At 38.3% G+C, this 17,127-nt stretch overlaps 2 protein-coding genes across 10 annotated transcripts in view; both read left to right on the top strand.

Annotated features, from left to right (window-relative positions):
* The window catches only part of smad4b (SMAD family member 4b), a 724,234-nt gene that overhangs the window by 95,981 nt on the left and 611,126 nt on the right, over positions 1–17,127 (top strand). The window lies entirely within an intron of this gene.
* The window catches only part of stpg2 (sperm-tail PG-rich repeat containing 2), a 66,508-nt gene that overhangs the window by 31,183 nt on the left and 18,198 nt on the right, over positions 1–17,127 (top strand). For 7 of the 8 annotated variants that reach the window (XR_015490573.1, NM_001441895.1, NM_001441896.1 and 4 more), the window contains 1 exon segment: positions 5,977–6,140. Coding sequence is in view for 6 of the 8 variants with exons in the window: in NM_001441895.1 (NP_001428824.1) it covers positions 5,977–6,140 (164 nt within the window). In the remaining 2 variants the exon portion in view is untranslated. 8 annotated transcript variants of the gene reach the window in all.

A 17,127-nucleotide genomic window follows, 5' to 3' on the forward strand; every position in this document is an offset into this window, starting at 1 on the left:
ATGAGAAACTGAAGTATGAGGTGATGTCAAAAAATTTGTTGATTTATTTAGGCGGAAGTGACAAACTACAAACTTTGGATTTTAATATCAGTAACAAAATATGCGTTTAGAAAATATAAAACTGTTTCGGAACATATAGATATCCCTAAAACTAACACACTCAAACTGACATCTAAAAAAATTATTTTAATTTCACAGGAATCATCTTTAAAGTCTGTGTGCAGTCTAAACTTACAATGTTCAATTGTGCAAATTAATCCACTGATATTTCTTTATCTATGAGTCTATGAGGGAATGATGTGTTCAAGAAAGGCCTGCCCCTACTCAATATTCTGCTTCAGCTGAAAGTACATCAACGGGTTCATGCTGACTTTAAATAAATCGTTCATTTAGGCCGTACTCGCACTAGGTACAGTTGCCTCGAACCGGGCCAAAGCACGCTTGTCCCCCCTCCCGTCTCCCCCGATGGCCCGCGCTCACACCATATCGGGCCTCGGCACGCTTACGTCATCACTGCTGCTCTGTTCAGTGAGAAGCGCTCTCTATGGCAAGCCTTTTTAGCATTTAAATCTTTGTTCTGACTCCATACATTTATTTAGAGATATCTCTAATTATATTTTGACTAGTCATAATTATAATTCCACTACTCAGAATGACAATTAGAGATATCTGCAATTACAATTGTACTAGTACGAAATCAGATGAATTTTGACTAGTAACAATTGTAATTAGAGATATCTCTGAGTTTTTACTAGTCATAATACATTTAGAGATATCTTTAATTCGTCATATTTAGAGATATTTACAAATATATTTGAAGATATCTCTAATTAATATACTAATAGTCGAATTACAGTTGAGATAGATATCTTGGATTGGATTTTTGACTAGTCAAAATTCATTTGGAGATATATCTAATTACAATTGTGACGAGTCAAAACTTATTTAGAGATATCTGCAAATATTTTTCAATGGAAGTCAATAGAGGAATATGACTAGTCAGTCATAATATATTTGCAGATATCTCCAATCTGACTAGTCGAATTATAATTATGACTAGTCAAAATATAATTATATCTCTAAATATATTTATGGATAGTCTGAACAAGGTTTAAATGCTAAAACGGCTTGCCATACGCTCTCACCCAGTAGCACAGTGGAGATTTCTCTAGTTATATCCTTTCAGTCGTTTGTTATGCAGTGACATGCAGTCAAATATTTCGCCAAACAGTCCTTAGGGATGCAGTGACACGCAGTCAGATATTTTACCGGACAGATCCGCCACTTTTGGCGCATAAACAATCATAAAGTCCTCGTGCTGCAGGAATGAGGAGGTCTGCTGAAGGCGCGCAGCTGACGTGCAGTGAGGGGTTTGCATCTTTAATAAGCTACGGCAGTTTGCGATCACTGAACAGTAAGAATGATTAATAAATCCATATGAAACAACCCCTTAAAAGTCACGTATCGCTTCAGTTTCGCGTTTTACACTCACACACAAGCGTACCGCGCCAAAGCCCAAGTGATCCGCGCTCAGGCACACCTCTTCCAACCGGGCCAGGGCCGGCCAAGTGAACCGTGCTTGAGCCCGATTCAGCGCACTCACACTTCTCAAACGATCCGGGAAACGGGCCTGGGCACGGTACGGATGGCATAGTGTGAGTAGGCCCTTAGTAATCCTCAGTTCATCCAAAATGTAAACTGAAAAAAATAAGTGTAATTTACTTATAAATTTCACACTTAAAATTTCACACATATGGTAATTAAATAAATGTACTTATCTTAATTGAATAAGTTAATGTAACTTGACCTGATAAATTTCATTGAGTAAGTTTTACTTAGAAATATGATGTAATTAATATAATTAAGTAAAACCACTTGTTCTTTTAAATGCTTATTTATGCAGTGCAAATAAAATAAAATGAAATAATCTGTTATATGACAAAAACTACCACGACAGTGTATAGTTAGGAGTATTTAATTAGAAAACAAATAGCAATAAAAGAAATAACAAGCAATTAAACCTGTGCTTCTGGGTGTTGGAAAGAAAACCTGGTCACATATTCCTGGCTGCTCCATCTTTTCAAAAGTTAATGTTCAAACTTGTAAAATTACAGACAATTCACACAAATTAAATAGCATATCCTCACTTTTTACACATATTTATGTGAAACTTAAAGCTTAAGCTTTTTTTTTTTCATAGAAAGCCTATAATGTAAAATGAGTATATGCCAAGCTAGACTTTCTTCCCATACTGATAAACTTCCGGTGACCTGTTATTGTGAGTTTTTTTTTCCATTTTATACGTTTCCTTTTACTGTATCGATGTTGTAATGTAATTAAAATACCATTAGTTAAATAGACTTTGGCACCCGTCAGGATCGACAGGCTAGCGCAGAAGCTCTATTGAATATACTGTGGTAAAATAAATGCTCATATTATAAACACATGTCAGGGAAAAATGTAGTTTAATGCAGTGCTTCTTGTACAATCTGAAACCCACTTTATATCGTATATCACTCAGCCAGTAGAGATCGCTGATTTTTAACGAAAACGGGGCTTAAACATGCCAATTTTTGCAATGGCATACAGTTCATTGGAAGCGCTTGACCCAGGTTACTGGCAAATTAAAAGTCCTTTTAGCATACTTCGGGATATACCCTATTAGTATGGCTAACCAACATTAGCATATAAAGCTATCTTAAGAATACTCTAAACTTTTTAAAGGTACAGAATTAAGCCATGACACCACAATTCAATATTTGTTGAATTAACTATATGTAAAAATCCGTAATATAATGCGTTTTAAACAATACTTACTTGTCGAGAACAGATGGAATGGAACCATCTTCACTTGATTGCTTTACACCAGGTGCTGGTTTAAGTTTTACATGATATTTTTGAATATGCTTCAAATACTCCATTAAATCTTATAAATGTTACTTTGAGTCACAAAGTACTTTTCTGGCAAAAATGTAACATTTACCACAGATTGTATTTAAAATTTAGTAATTTTTCATTTTACTAAAATATTCTAAGATGATTTTTCCTGTTTTATTTACTGAGCCATAAAATAATTTTTACTGTATAGTTAGATTTCATCCAAAACGGTGGTCTTAGGTAAAGTCAACAGCACTATTAACTAGGGATGTAACAATATTGTAAATACCGTCATACTGCAATAGTAATTTTTTTTTCAATATTACCGTAGGCGCATGACTCAATAAAACTTTATTTCTGAGAAAAGTTTGCTCAGGCGAATGAAGCGAACGGGAGGTAGCGGGAACTACAATTCCCATCAGCCCAGGCGTGGCCATCATCCTTTGCGGTCTGTTGTCACTACAGATCCAGTAATGCGGAAATGGAGTGTGTTGCTAGTAGGGGGGAAGAAAAAGAGCTGGAAATGATCGAACCTAAAGCGGGTTTTAAATCGGATGTGTGGAAGTATTTCGGTTTCTTTCTAAAAAGATATGAAAAAGTAGAAAAGGTGACAAAGAAAAAAACAGTATGCAGGCACTGCCAGACTGTGGTGAAATATAAGTCAGGGAATACGACTAAAAACAGTCATGGGGACTGCAGAACACAGCACACTTGTTAGATTAATGCAGACATTGACTTGTACCACAAAGAGACCTCTATCTCACTCATGGCTTGTCCTCTCAAGTGGTGGAAAGACAATGCACAGCGTTACCCACTGCTGTCAACCTTGGCTAAATCATATCTCTCTGTCCCAGAAACTTCAGTCCCAAATGAGAGGGTTTTTTTTTGTTGCAGGGGACATTGTAAATGCCCAGAGATCCCAGCTTTTACCAGATTATAGTTATATGATCATTTTGCTTAAAAACCCCATCTCTATCTTAGTGAGTGAGTGAGTGATTAAATGTTTACCGTGATGTGTTTTCAACAATACTAAATTGAAACTTTATTTTTTTATATGGTTTAATAGTTTTTTGTTATTAAAATTAAAAAATTGAAGTTCCTGTTTCGAAACTTACAGATAGATGGCTAATTTGTATGTCATTGATATGTTCAGTGCTAAGGTAAAAAAAGTACTTTTGCCACTTTTTTCAAGTCTTTTCATTAGTTTTGTTTTCCTGTAAATTACTTAATAAATACCGTACCGTGCCATTCATACCGAGGTATTACCGTACCGTGAAATTCTGATACCGTTACATCCCTACTATTAACACAATAATGTAATAAATGTATGCCAGCTTGATGAGCATACAAAACAGAAAATCTTACAGACCTGAAACTGAATTGTAGCATTTGTAAATTAAACAAAGCCACAAAACAAAATGTAGTTCCCAAACTACTTAATGGACCCTTTTCTACAAGACTGTTATGGCTTGTTTAACGGTCATCGGCATCTTAAATCCTTGAACGTTTTTGACGGTCCATGCGCAGAGCGCAAAACGCAGGGCGCAAACGCTTTCAGGGCGTGTATGGACGTGTTATTGCTAATTTAAATACGGGAAATCTGCCTTGCGCCGCGGCGCATGGTCTAAAAGGGTTGAGTTTATTTTCTTAATGAGTTATAGGTGTGTTTTGAGACTAAACCAATTAGAGTCTCATCTCCCATTACCTTTAAGAGTCAGCTGCGTCACGCCAAGAGCGCATTCACTATTTACAGGACGCAAAGTAAGTCTAAGAGGAAAAAATGAGCATTTCACAAGCAAACAGTTAACAGTTTTTATTAACAGAAAACAGTAAACAGAGCATCACCTGCGTGAGAATGAGAGATAATGGATCTAATTTCACATTTGCTCTTGGATAGGGAAACCTTTACGCACAGACATCAATTAGTCTATAAATAAATACTTTTGTTTGTTAAGCGCAAATATTCGTTTCAAAACTATTTCTAAATTCAGTTCTAATTTCCAGCAAACGAATAAATGAACAATAATAACGAAGTGTGCTCAAAAACCTGAGTTATATCCTAAAACACATGCCATGCCCCATATGGTCTAAAACCTGACAGGTGGGCAAATCTAAGCTTGTTTTTAATAAAACAAATATAAATATGGATATAATAAATAATACTGCTAATAATAATAACATTATACAAAAGCAAATTGTTATGAATGAACTGAAAAAGCCTCCCGAGATGATGAAGGCATAAAAGCAGTGATTTTTCATATTTTTGTTGGCTAGAAAATAATGTTTTGTAATATTTTAATTCTTTGTATTTGTATTCTATATCTATTCTTATTATATCATATATATTCCCTTAATATTTAATTTTTTTCATATGTAAAGATATTTGCCTATTGCTCTCTTGTGTGTATTGAGCAGTGTGTAAGCGAGGCGCAACTCTGCGCCGGAGTTTAGACCGGGTTTGTTTTGGTCTAATGAAAAATCTATTATAGTTTCTCAAAATAGCAACGCACCAGCGGTCCGCCTCAGAACGCCTTCCTTTTTAGACCAGAACGCCTATGGACGCACAAATGAGCGCTAATGCATCTGCTATTTAAACAGCGTAGCGCAACGCCTCAAAATGACTCTTGCGCCAAGCTGAAACTACCAAAAGACTACTGCGCCACGCCTTGCGCCACACTGCGCCGGGTGTATGATAGGGCCCCTTAACTTATTTTTAATTGAGATTTTTTTAAAAATGGATGTACATTTATATGCATCTTACGTTTGTATCATATCATCATTGCATCAAATGAAAAAACAAAAAAACTAATTACCACATATGTGAGGTATTTGAAATGCAGCGTCTATGGGGCAGGACAGTAAATTTGACGTTGTTCTCTCTTCTGTCAGCTGTTATCGGTCTCACAATATTTTTCTCCTACTTCTGAAAGTCTTGATAACACCATGGAGTTTTTATTTTGTCATTTCAGCAAATAGGATTGTAAAAAGATTATTTGCTTTACTCTCAAGTTTACCCAACTATGAAGACTTCCTCTATTGAGAAACCCGGAAAGGTGAAAATGTTCCATAGTAACTGTTGATCTTGCTTGTGCATGATAGGTCCGGGTGCCTATAACATGTTTGGGTATGGCCTGGCTCAGGAGAGTTTAAAGAAAGCCAGTCTACAGAGCTCCAGGAAGGCCGCCTTTGGCTCGGTTGCACAGCGGCGGATTTTCCTCCCCAGCAAAGAGGAAATGAGCACCCCGGGGCCGACTCAGTACAAGGTGAGCAGCTCTCCGACCCTCAAAGTGTGCACTCATTGTCTATTGTCTATTGTACACTAATCTGCCAGCGCCCTTGGGAGCTTATTCAGACTTTTCCGAGGGCTTCATCCAATGAGTCGAATAAATCTTCCACAAATCCCCTTGAACTGAATATTTCTCAGCATTCACTAAATGTGGGTTTTTGCCTAGACTCTACCGTCTTTTCAACATTTACCATGGAAACCACCGTTTCAGCCAAAATACTGCAGGAGCCGTGTTTAATGGCAGATATCAGTAATAATTACTTTTGCTCACACTCTGGGTGAGAGGTTTGAATGGAGTGTCCATCACTGAAGCTACAGACGTGAAGTACACTTTAATTGCTTGTTGGTTTGTTCAGGCGAGGCTCTTTTATTGAAGTAATCCATCAGATTTTTGCACGAGGATAATAAACTAGGCAAAAACAAACTATAGGTTTATATTGAGGGGTGAATCCAAATCATATGTACACCCAGAGGAACATTTAGTCCAGTAGGCTTACCAATCTGACCATGCTATTGCAACCACATGTACAGTGGGCGAAATAAGGATTGATTTTGTCACCATTTTCCTCAGAAAACATATTGCTAAAGGTGCTGTTGACTTGAAATTTTCACCTGGTGTTGGTAACAACCAAAGTAATCCATATATAAGAAGAAAATAAAGCAATTTAGTTTATAAATGAAGTTATGTTTGATAAAATGAAATGACACAGGGGAAAAGTATTGAACACATGAAGAAAGGGAGGTGTAGAAAGGCAGTGAAAGCCCAGACAGCAGTAGTTCTTCAGCATCCTCTGCCCTTCCTCAGTGTAAATGTATATTCACTGCAACAACTACATTAGCAGGAGGATGAAGATGAACCCAGGGTGGACATTTCAGCAAGACAATGACCCAAAACACAGCCAAGGAAACTCCTTAAATGCTTTCAGAGAAAGAAAATTAAGCTGTAGAATGGCCTAGCCAATCACCTGACCTGAATCCAATAGAAAAAACAAAATAAAGATCAGATTTGCTGAACAACTCTGTTTTACACTCTGTTGAAGTCTGTGAAACACTCACACCTGAGTAATGCATGTGACTTCATTCTCCATATGGGAGGCGTCTTTAAGCTGCCATCATTTACAAGCCTTTTATATAAAGTATTAAATACATTTAATTCAGGACTTTCTCCTTGTGCCATTCCATTGTTATTACACTTAACCCATTGTTCAGATTTGTTTTGTTTTATTTTTATGTTTGTATTGTTTGGGTTTTTACCAAAATCGTTTTATTCGATCTCAACAGCTCCTTTAGAAATATTATGCCCAGGAAAAAAACATGATGTGCTCAATACTTATTTCTCCTACTGTAATGCTCAAAAACTGTTTAAGTTGTGTGCCAAATTACACACTATACATTATGCACTTAGGGCGTACTCACACTATGCTGTCTGAACTGTGCCCAGGCCCGTTTCCCAGATCATTTGAGAAGTGTGAGTTCTCTGAATCAGGCTCAGGCATGGTTCACTTGGGCTCAGGCACGGTACGCTTGTAGTGTGATAGCAAAAGCGCGCCAGAGCTCGAAACTGAAGACGAGACTTTTAAGAAGCCGTTTCATGTGTTTATTCTTACTGTTCAATGAGCACAAACTGTCGTCGATTATTAAAGATGCAAACCCCTCACTGCACGACAGCTGCACCTTCAGCAAACCTCCTAATACCTGCAGCACGAGGACTTCATGATTGTTTATGAGCGTCAAAAGTGGCTGATCTGTTCGGCAAATTATTTGACCGCATGTCACTGCATCCCAAATGAATAAAACGATATAACTAAAGAAGTCTCCACTGTGCTGAGCCAAAGTGCTTCTGAACAGCACATCATCGATGATGTTAGTATGCTTAGGCCCGAATGCGATGTGAGCGATGTTTGTTGCCACAAATAGAGCAATAACTTGTTGAAAAATGTTTTCGGAAATAACTTCCCCTCGCTAACACCATGTTCTGTTAAGGCTGATTTATACTTCTGCGTTGAGCACACGCGTATGGTCTTTCGCAGCCTTCACGCAGTCACATACAAGCGCACCTCTCAAAAACGTAACTACACGTTGCGACGACGCATAGCACAAACTCTGTGATTGGTTGGTTTGGTAACGCTGACAAGCCTGGGTGGCGCTGAAAGCTGCAGGACAAGTGTTTACAAGTGTGGAGTCCCATTGGGGAGCTCAAGATGGAAACTTGTTTTGTGTTTACCTTATGATTAAAGTTGTCCGCCAGTTCCTACCTCTGAATGAGCAAGTGTAAGCTTCTTGTACATTAAGGAAGCATTCAGACAAAACAAAACACCTGCAAAGAAACTCGACACAGAGGAATGTAAAAACCCGCTGCCAGCTAGCATTTCTGAAGTGTTATTGCAGAGCAACACAAACAGCATGCTGAAATATAAATGCACTGCTACGTGCAAGGCATGCACTGTGGGTCTCGATCATAGATATATACACTAGATATCGCAAATGGACCCTAAGCAAGCGTTAATATAGCCGCCACATTTGTACAGTGCTCCCAGGGCAAATGTCATCCAACTGCCCTAGTCGAGACTAAAGCCAATGTGAAAATGCTGGACTTTAGCACTGTGTATAGGTGTAGTAACGAGCAAACAAAGAAAGCAAAGCATAAAAGCAGAACATTTCATAGGTAAGATTTCCTTTTTTATTCTTTTTGTATGTTACGAACTTTAGTGCTCAACAAGTATTGATGATAATACAGACACTTAATGCATTCACCATTAGGCAAAGTAGCACCACCTCGCACTATATTCTAGGCTTATGCTAGTTTTGTTAGATAAAATAAGCAAACAATGTAAATGAAATAAGACAACAAGATGCTGCGATACCAGAAACTTGTATTATTGTCGGCTAAGTGAACGAGTAGTTCATAATGGAGATTCATTCACAAACAAATCCCTCCCTCCATTAGAATGTGAAGTGAAAGCAGGAGAGGTAGTATGTTTCAAGACACGGATTAGATCAAATTTAACAGGGAGGGAGGATAATACATTTCCATGCACACCAACACAAGCTTTTTGTAGGCAATACCTGTGCGATCACTTATCCATAGATGTGGAAAAGTGATGTAAAATTTTGTAATTTAAAAAAATATTCCTATACTGACCACCGGGAAAACTCCCGATCATACAGTTGAAGTCCGAATTTTTGGCACCTTGTTTATTTTTCCCCCAATTTATGTTTAATAGAGAGAAGATTTTTTAAACACATTTCTAAACATAATAGTTTTAATAAGTCATTTCTAATAACTGATTTATTTCATCTTTGTCATGATGACCACATAATATTTGACTAGATATTTTTCAAGACACTTCTATGCAGTTTAAAGTGACATTTAAAGGCTTCACTAGGTTAATTAAGTTAACTAGGCAGGATAGGGTAATTAGGCAAGTTATTGTATAAAGATGGTTTGTTCTGTAGAATACTGAAAAAAATAGCTTAAAGGGGCTAATAATTTTGACACTAAAACAGTTTTTAAAAAATTAAAAACTGCTTTTATTCTTGCTAAAATAAAACAAATAAGACTTTCTCCAGAAGAAAAAATATTATCAGACATACTGTGAAAATTTCCTTGCTCTGTTAAACATCATTCTGGAAATATTTAAAAAAGAAAAAAAATCAAAAGGGGGCTAATAATTCTGACTTCATCTGTAGATATATGTATATATGTGAATATATCTCTGGCTCTGGATGGCCACAGTCCTCCACTGCACCTTGGTCACGCATTAATTTCAAAGAAGCGATACCCTGTACTAAAATGGCGCCTCTATTGATGCATTCCTTCCAATAGACAACAATATCATTGGCGACATTTAATGTAAACATCTATGGGTCCCAGTGATCACTCGACTCAGAAGTATAAATCAGCCTTTAAAATTGATTGATTTATACTTCTGCTGCCACTTTGCAGCCAAATCCAGGGTTTAACACTTAGGATTTTTTCTACTTGCCCGATTGGACCAGTGGTTGAGATTTTTACTTGCCCTGCCCCAATTTTTCACTGGCCCCACCGAAAATAAATAAATTAAAAGCTTAGTCACATATTTTAAACAACGTGTCAAAACTAACATCTGTGAATCTAAAATTTAAATATTTTTAAATGTTAATAAATGTAAAATGAGCAAAATTCAAAGTTTTATGCAAACAAAAAGAGCAGTATGGAAAATGTGCAATGTGGAAAATTATTGGAGTTCTACATTATTTAAAACAAGTTGGCTGACTTGCCAAACTGACGGCAAAACATCACTTATTTTTTTCCGTTGTGTTGTACACATGTAAATGTCTGCTTCCAAGACGTTAAAAATAGACATTTTTTGCCTCATAAATTGATGTTGCCACCATGTCGCCGTCTCTTCACTGTACTGATTGTTACCAGGTTATGGAAAACAAATAACATACAACATCCAATCAGATAAGAGGAACCAAAAGTTATATGGTGTTTATTACATCACAGAGAAGGTTAACATTTAAAGGCTTAAAAGCACAAAAAGTTCTAAGACTGTACTTACATACAATTGACAAATAGTCACACTTTAGTGACAAGGCCACTGTCTACTGTCCCGAGCGTCTCTCACACTGGCCCCGGGCCATTGGGCGGTCCTTATTGTTGAGCCCTGACAGCTGATCTCTGGTTAAGTAGGACGATGGACCCACTCTTGAGCCTTACTCTGCGTCAGACATTCCTTGAGACGGCATATTTTCTGTCACATTAAAACAATTATTCACATTCAAATATACAGAAGATGCAAGAAATGCACTGTTTACAATATTGTTTAATTATGGAACAAAATCAATGCCAAAAGTCTTGAATTAAAAAGCTTGTTGAATAGCACAAACTGAAAAAAATAATACACAAGTTCTTGCATTTTAATAACTTGAATTCCAGGGTTTGTATTTTTATGTCCTGAATTTTAACATATCCATTTATTTGTGCTGTGAATATTTCAATGAAAAATATTTCAAACACGTTTTCATACTTAAAAATTCAATAATTCATATTCAGTTTCCAGATTTCACTTACAAAATATTCAATACCCTTTAAAAATACAATGTATAATATTCAAAAGGTCATTTTCAGTTCATTTTATTTCAGTTCAAATATTCGCTTCCATAAATTCAGTGGCTCAAATTCGACTGTTAAAATTCAACAAAATTCAACATGGGAGACAAATGCTCCAAGGATGCTACAGATTGCAGAACGTCTGTCCCTGGATCCAAGGAGTGAGGTTTATGCGATCACTTCCGTTAGATAAGGGCAAAAATAGATGACTAAAACCTCATTTATTCATTTTACTCATACTTTTTATCATTTATAATGTCCAAGGCATTGATATTAATATTAAATACTACTTTTGTGCCTTTATTAGCTTTTTTCTCGCCTGTTTACTGGGTTAAAAATCTTACATTATTCCATCTCATCCTGCTGGTGAAAGCTAGAGCAGCTGGCGATCTTCAATCTGCAATCTACTGCTTCTCCTGCAGTTCCCGGATGTAATGTTGAATTTTAACAGTCGAATTTGAGCCACTGAATTTATGGAAGCGAATATTTGAACTGAAATAAAATAAACTGAAAATGACCTTTTGAATATTATACATTGTATTTTTAAAGGGTATTGAATATTTTGTAAGTGAAATCTGGAAATTGAATATGAATTATTGAATTTTTAAGTAAGAAAACATGTTTGAAATATTTTTCATTGAAATATTCACAGCTTAAATAAACGGCTATGTTAAATTACAGGACCTAAAAATACAAACCCTGGAATTCAAGTCATTAAAATGCAAGAACTTGTTAATACGGTGTATAATTTTTTTCAGTTTGTGCTATTCAACAAGCTTTTTAATTCAAGACTTTTGGCATTGATTTTGTTCCATATTTAATATTGTTAAAATCTAATCTGATTAACTGACTTTTCTGCTAATTATCAGTGTCATACTTGTAATGTACTGGATTGATTTGTAGTCAATCAAAATAAGGTTTTTTTAGATGTTAGTATCAGTATGTTAAGGACATATATAAGCTAGTGTGCTCCAAAACAGTGAGAAAATAAGCATTAAGAACATCTAGACATCTAAACTTGCATTTTTTTCACTTCAGACTGAATCAGGGGTGCCCAAACTCGGTCCTGGAGGGCCAGTGTCCTGCATATTTTTATTCCACTTCAATCAAGCACACCTGAACCAGCTAATCAAGCTCTTTTTAGATATTCTAGAACCTACCAGGCAGGAGTGTTGAAGGAAGTTGGAGCTAAACTATGCAGGACACCGGCCCTCTAGGACCAAGTTTGGGCACCCCTGGTTTACAGGATATGCAAGAGTTATTTTATTTAGAAGAGGTAATGCTTGTTTTCTACTTTTATTATGGAAATGAACTGTGAGGGCAAAAAATACAAATAAAATGAATCATAATCGAGTTGAAATGTTTAATCAAGCGAGATTTTGATTTTAGGCCAAATCGCCCAGCCCTAACCCAGAACTCGCTGGCAACAGCATCATTAAAGTTTTGCAAGCAGCACATTTTATTCAGAACTAGTTCTGGTAGTTAGTTACAGTAACTATAGTAACTGTGGTCTTTTAGCAAACTCTGGTTACCATGGTCTGCTTTCACAAGAATAACAAGCTCGTATTTATATCAGTGTGTCCTGCGGCAGGCAAATCACTCCCTCTCTGTGAAGTGTTTCACAGTAAACTTGGGACACTGGGATTTTATCGTCTGTTTTCATTGGAAGCTTCCATCATTTCCAGTGTGAGTGTCCAGTTGGCCTGTTTCCTGAAGCAGACCGACCCCAGCGGAGGTCATTTATGGACTCTCCTCTCCTTCTGTTGCTCATACAGGCTCCCTGCCTGCATAGATAAGAGCGGGAGATGGGTCCTACAGGCCCTGTAGACTTTCACTGTCACTGTTCAGTCCAAAAATGCCTCTCGCTGCACACTTTTTATTAGCTATGTTTCCATCCAAAGATGCAAGTTAGATTTATGCCAAAAGTGAAATATTGCAGATCAAAACAAAACACCGTTCCCATGCAATGAGTCAATAGCCCCTTTCACACAGTGATACCTGCACTCTCAGAAATAAAGGTACGCGAGCTGTCACTGGGGTGGTACCTTTTCAAATGGTACACATTTTTACTTAAAGGGTCCATATTGGTACCTCAAAAGTATATATTAGTACCCATAAATTTTAAGAGGAACACTTTTGTACTTTTTGAGTACTAATATCAACCCAGGCTCATACTGAAAACGTAGTCCAGCGGACGTTTCTCGAGACCGCGAAATACGTCCCGGGAGGTACGTATGGCTGCATTTAATTTTTTTTAGGCGAACGCTACGGGGCGATGTGATGCCGTTTTCTTTCGCGCTTGCCGGCTGACCGCTTACCTCCGTGTGGAGGGCTTTCCCGCTGCAGTCAGTTTGTCCGGTCAGCTCATCGTGTGCGTCGGCGGACTTCAGATGCAGAGGAGGAGTTGACAAAGGCGTCCGGGTTCGAGTCCGGGGAAGAGCGGTTCCAGAAACCAGGTAAGACAAAAACAGAATCCAAAAAATAAAGCGAACGAGTTCATAACAGGGTGAGAACGTAGTGAAATCCAAAAATGGGGTAAAAAAATCAGACGAGGGCTTTTCTTTTTCTAGACGGCTTCTCTAAATTGTTGCTCGGGTTTAGGGAAGTGAGCGGGCGGGCGGGTCAATCGGTAAAACTGGTTGAGTTCAGGGAAGGAGGAGGGTGGGTCAGCCGATTGGCCGGTCGCGCAGTCAATCATTCGGTCAGTCAGACAGCGGCCTCTGGTGGGTTGACGCGAGAACAGCGTGAGCGCGAACGGCACTCGCGAGAGACGTTCAAGATACGAAAAAGTGCACACAGCAGCCTCTCGCAGATTCGCCAAAACAAAAATTGCACAAATACGTACCTCCCGGGACGTATTTCGCGGTCTCCAGAAACGTCCGCTGGACTATGTTTTCAGAATGAGCCTGGGTTGACCAATATGTACCCTTGAGGTATTAATATGGACCCTTAGAGTACAAATATGTACCTTTTGAAAATTTACCACCCCAGTGACAGCTTGCAAACTTTTATTTCTGAGAGTGTGTAAATATCCAGATAATTTCCGGAACGACTTAACCAGTAAATTAAAAAAATCGCTGTTCACACAGGCAAGTTCCAGAATTTTTTCCGGAAAAGATTATTCACACATCCATTCCAAAATACTGATGAATGCTGACATCATTATTCAATTCAATTCAATTCAGCTTTATTTGTATAGTGCTTTTACAATGTAGATTGTGTCAAAGCAGCTTCACATAAATAGTCATAGTTATTGGAACAGTGTAGTTCAGTTTTTAGTGTTTAAGTTCAGTTCAGTTTAGCTCAGTTCAGTGTGGTTTAAAATCATTACTGAGAGTCCAAACACTGAAGAGCAAATTTATCGGTGCGTAGCTCTACAGATCCTGAACCATGCAAGCCAGTGGCGACAGCGGAGAGGGAAAAAAAACTTCACCGATAGGAGAGTGAAGAAAAAAAAACCTTGAGAGAAACCAGACTCAGTTGGGCACGACCATTTTAATTTCTCCACTGGCCAAAAGTCTTGTGCAGAGCTGCAGTCTCAGCAGTGGAGGCTGGAAGCTGGCCTCAGCGAAGACTCGTCTGTCCCTGAAGCGTTACTAGAATCAGTCTCATGCTCTCCAGTCCCCCATGACCACCAGCGCAGCAGCAGCTCAGGATACGGCCTGGTCAAGGATATGGAGACCATGGGATCATCTCATCGCTGGTCTTGGATCCAATCAGTGACTCCGCTTAATCTGAGGGCCTCGGTATGAGTATCCCCAGGTGGAAATGGAGTAAAAAAAGAGAATAATTAGCGTAGCTGCTGTTTATAGTGTAGATAAGCATGATGCAGAAACTTCTGTCATTAACCATCACTAACCAGAAAGGAGCTCTAAAGGGCTGCGTTTGTATTTGTTAACATAGAAGGGGTCAGGCTTTTGTTGAGGGTTTCACTTTCATTTAAAGGGGTGGTCCACTATGATATCCTATTTTAACTTTAGTTGATGTGTAATGTAGCTGTGTGAACATAAACAACATCTCTAAATGTAAAATGTTCAAAGTTCAATGCAAAGTAAGACATTGGCTTTTACATAGTTAGCTTGGCAAAGCCTACAGCGAATTAAGTTTGGGGATTACAAAAAAAATACATCTGGGCTAGTGAGATCACAAGGGCTTCCGGTTATGTGCAGTCACACCCTGCACAACGAAAGGGTGTGACTAGAGGCGCTGTAATGTTAAAGCAGAGAAAGCTAAAATGTCCAAACGCTGCTATTTTCCAAAGAGCTACTTCTGTTTCTGTATTTGGGCTTCCAAAGGAGACGCCACAAAGACAGAAGTGCTTACAGTTCAATTTTAATTATGTTCCAAAGAACTAAAAAAATATATAGCTAGAATTTGACAAAGGAGAGCTTACAGAATCTCTCATTGTTCAGTGCTGGACTCAGTTAAAACTTCTCCCACCGATGAAGCTGTGGATTTTAAGCCACAACCTGTAAGTGTTTTTATTTGTTAAAATTGATCTATGACATGCACAGTTTTTAGCGTTAGCGGTATGAAGGAACACTTTCACATGTCGAGATGTACATAATGTGTGTGTGTGTGTGTGTGTGTGCTGGCGCTCACCGGCTCCTTCACGTGCACACGCATCAAGCAACTGAAAAGCTTTGATTTCATTGAGAAATCATTGAGAAATCAACTTTGATTTCATTGAGAATAAAAACTAAAATATTGCTGTGAGCTGCATGTCTACTTTCTAAAGAACTTCAACTGCTTTTAACTCGAGCAGAAACTTGTTCAAGCACTTGAACAGAAAGCATTCTAGGACATTACTTATCACCAAGGATGACATCGGCGCCCCAAAACCCAGCGGTCCAATTTAACCTAAACAGGCAAATTGGATTTTTGTGCAGGATCGGTAGTGTATGCATCTTCTGAATGTGAAGAGAAGTGTAGCTGCTTATGGGGACGTTCACATATCGAATATTTTGAGCGCACAAGTTAGTTAATTCTAATCAAGGAGCACATATTGCGCATGTAACAGAGGCCAATGGGTAAGGGCTGTGCAGGTAAACCTCACTCCTCTGACCTCTAAACCGTGGTCTAGTGACAGACTCTACAGGCCATGGTCTATAGCCTCCTTGGTAGAGCAACCGACTCCCATGCGGAAGGTCACCGGTTCAATACCAGCTCGAATTGGTTTGGGTGGCGTAGGACCAGCGGGGTTACATTAGTGCCATGAGGTTTAGGGGGTTAGTGTAACAGTGGCCGGCTAGTTTGTGCTGTGCAGGTAAACCTCACTCCTCTGACCTCTAAAAGGTGCTCTAGCAACAGACGCTAGAGGCCATGGTCTTTAGCCTCCTTGGTAGAGCAACTGACTCCCTTGCGGAAGGTCGCTGGTTGGATACCAGCTCGGAGCGGGTTGGGTGGCTTAGGACCGGCAGGGTTACAGTCACGCTTGCATTTAACTTGCGCATTCTTTAGAAAAACGTGAGTCGCGTGACAAGAACTGACCGGTCAGCTTCATACTTTGTATGGAATATACACATTTCGGTAGACTAATTTTCTCAGACAAACACTGAACACCCAAACACTGCAGTGCTTTTTCATACCATGGCAAGGCAAGTTTATTTATACAGCACATTTCATACACAGTGCATTTCAAAGTGCTTTACATAAACAGAAATAAAAGGGACAAGTATAAGAAAATAAAAACAAATAATATTTATAACAGATTAATGGATGTCCCTGGTTACAGTTATACAGTTTTCTTCATGTCTTCTTTTGTGTCTAAAACAAAGACTAACCGGTTTGTAACAAGTAAATGATGAGAGAATTTTAAGTTCTTAAGTCTTTAGAATATGTCAAGTTGCTGTGATCAACCCATTGTAAT

This window comes from Danio rerio, chromosome 5 (assembly GCF_052040795.2).
Source record: "Danio rerio strain M-AB ecotype USA chromosome 5, GRCz13ab, whole genome shotgun sequence".
In the NCBI taxonomy this organism is placed as follows: domain Eukaryota; kingdom Metazoa; phylum Chordata; class Actinopteri; order Cypriniformes; family Danionidae; genus Danio; species Danio rerio.